This window comes from Perkinsus marinus (assembly GCF_000006405.1).
Source record: "Perkinsus marinus ATCC 50983 genomic scaffold scf_1104296946742, whole genome shotgun sequence".
NCBI lineage: Eukaryota > Perkinsozoa > Perkinsida > Perkinsidae > Perkinsus > Perkinsus marinus.
Window position 1 is genome coordinate 1 of NW_003210841.1, and position 2,227 is coordinate 2,227.

At 50.4% G+C, this 2,227-nt stretch overlaps 1 protein-coding gene across 1 annotated transcript; it reads right to left on the reverse strand.

Annotated features, from left to right (window-relative positions):
- Positions 1-42: 42 nt before the first annotated feature.
- On the reverse strand, positions 43-769 carry Pmar_PMAR019397 (conserved hypothetical protein; the record flags this gene model as incomplete). Its single annotated transcript, XM_002779547.1, has 1 exon — positions 43-769. A coding segment is annotated over one exon (727 nt), but the record flags the coding sequence as incomplete, so codon positions are not given.
- Positions 770-2,227: the final 1,458 nt, after the last annotated feature.

The following is a 2,227-nucleotide window of genomic DNA, read 5'->3' on the forward strand; positions in this document are numbered from 1 at the left end:
TCCTCTCAATGAACGTATCAACCCATGTAGGCATCGGAGCACCTCGCATAAGGCCAAGAGGAACGAACCAGATCCGCCAATCTAGTCTGGGCATGTGGCCAACCGGAAGGAAGTAGGGTGGATTCTTAGGATCTACTGGTTTGTGTTTGAAGGCAATCTCGATCCAAGGACCACCGGGTGAAACCTCAGCCTCAAAATTGAGCTCCATGCGGAACGTTGTCATACGCGCGAACAATCCATATCCACTACCAACGGCCATAGGACGCAAATGTTGACTCACGGTCGATGCCCAAGCACAAGCTGGATGGCTGGGATCTAGGGTGTACAATAGAGGCTGGGCAACTCCGAGGCCAACAACAAGGCCATAACAAATAGAAATCACATCTACGAGGCGATAAGGATCATCCCGAGAAGTTCCATGGTAAGATACCGAGGAAGCGAGGGCACACGTCAGATAATTGAAGAAGCCGTAATTGCCTGTGAAGGCGATCAATATCATCAACAGAATGATCCACAGGGCACCTATCGCCTCGAAGGGATAAGGGAGGAGAAGGAGCCATGGAACCGGGAAAAGCTGTACGAACAAGGTGAACCAGACCATTAAACGGCTAATCCTAGGAGTCAGCTTTCGATTTATGTGATAGCCAATGATAGTGGGCAAGGGTTGTGTCCAGAAGTGATAATCCATAGCCGTCAACGATGACCACTTGGGGCATCCCGAAAGAACCTTGCAAAGACCAGACGATAATATCAACTTGAAGAGCAACATTCGAAGACTCCAAATAGCACCAAGACGTAGAGGAGGTACCGAAAGAGCACATCCTAGAGCGGTGCACTCAAGAAGAAGCTGATCCCACTGCAGGTTAAGGAAGGTACCACAGCTACGTTTAAGGATCCAATATGTGAACCAACAGACAGCCAGTGATAGAGTGGATAAGGGTGGAGGGAGGAATATACCAATGAGGGCACACGACAGGCCAATATCACACAGCCTTACCAGACGGGTAGTGAAGATATCCTGAGGCAATATGGTACGGAAGTGGGGCAGATATGCCACAACATTATAAGATATGCTTTAGTCTACTCGATCTCTCGTGCCACAATCCTGAGATGTACTTGATTCCGATCAATTTCTCCAACTGGGGCAGTTATGCCAGAACCCTAAGATATGCTCTACACTACAGTAATTTCCTCTTTTGCCACAATCCCAAGATAGCCTTAATACTAATAGATTTCCTCAGCCGGGGCAGCTATGCCAAAACCTTACAAGATATGTCTCAGTGTACTCTATTTTTTTCGTTGCCACGATTTCAACATATGCTCAATTCTAATTGGTTTCTCCGACCGGGGCAGCTATGCCATCATTATAGAATACGTGGGGCCGATATGTCACCGCGAGGCACTTCCCGGCGGCAAGCATTTACTGAGTACACATCAGAGTTTTTTTCTGATAACCTGAACCGCCTCGTTAAAGTCCAATGATGGCATATCTGCCCGATAGCGAAATCAATCTCACTCACGCGGATAAGTTGCGCTGGGGCTTGTGGCATAGCTGCCCCGGCCCGGGTAGCTAATCTCCTTCAGAGAGTAATATACCATTGAAAACCGAACTCTCCCGACGCACATCGCCATGAGCCTCCCTGTGCGGCCCTGAACCCCACAGGTCCCCTCGCATCCACGCATGGCTGGCGATCTCCGCATGAATCATCGCTTCGGACACCCGAGGAAGCTGTAGGCCGCGGGACAGGAGACCCTGACTGCAAACCATGTGGGCATACCAGGTTGCCTTCCCACCCTGAGCTCTTTAATGCGATTCCGGGCTGGTAGTATACCCATGGATCCGCACAGGCCTGGAAGTTGCCAACGAAGCGATAAGAATGCCAGAAGGCAAACGACGTGAATGCTCTGAGAAAAGCAATAATGCATCCTGCCCTATACCGCGATGGAATAGCTGCAGGATCACGAGAAACTACAAGCCTTCGAACAGACAAGCATCTGCACTGGCCGTTGCTATTGACACCCCCACACTACCACACGGGTCCGTTCGGCTACTATATAGGCTTCATGGATACCCATACAGTAGACAGACTCGTACACCATTGTGCAAGTAGTTAGGACAAGTATAGCTGTCACGCCGCCAGCCCCCAGAGCTGACCTCCCAGTACCGGCCAATAGACGCTCCTGCAGGCCCCGGAGCAGCCAGTGCCGGTTACTTGCTGCGGACATG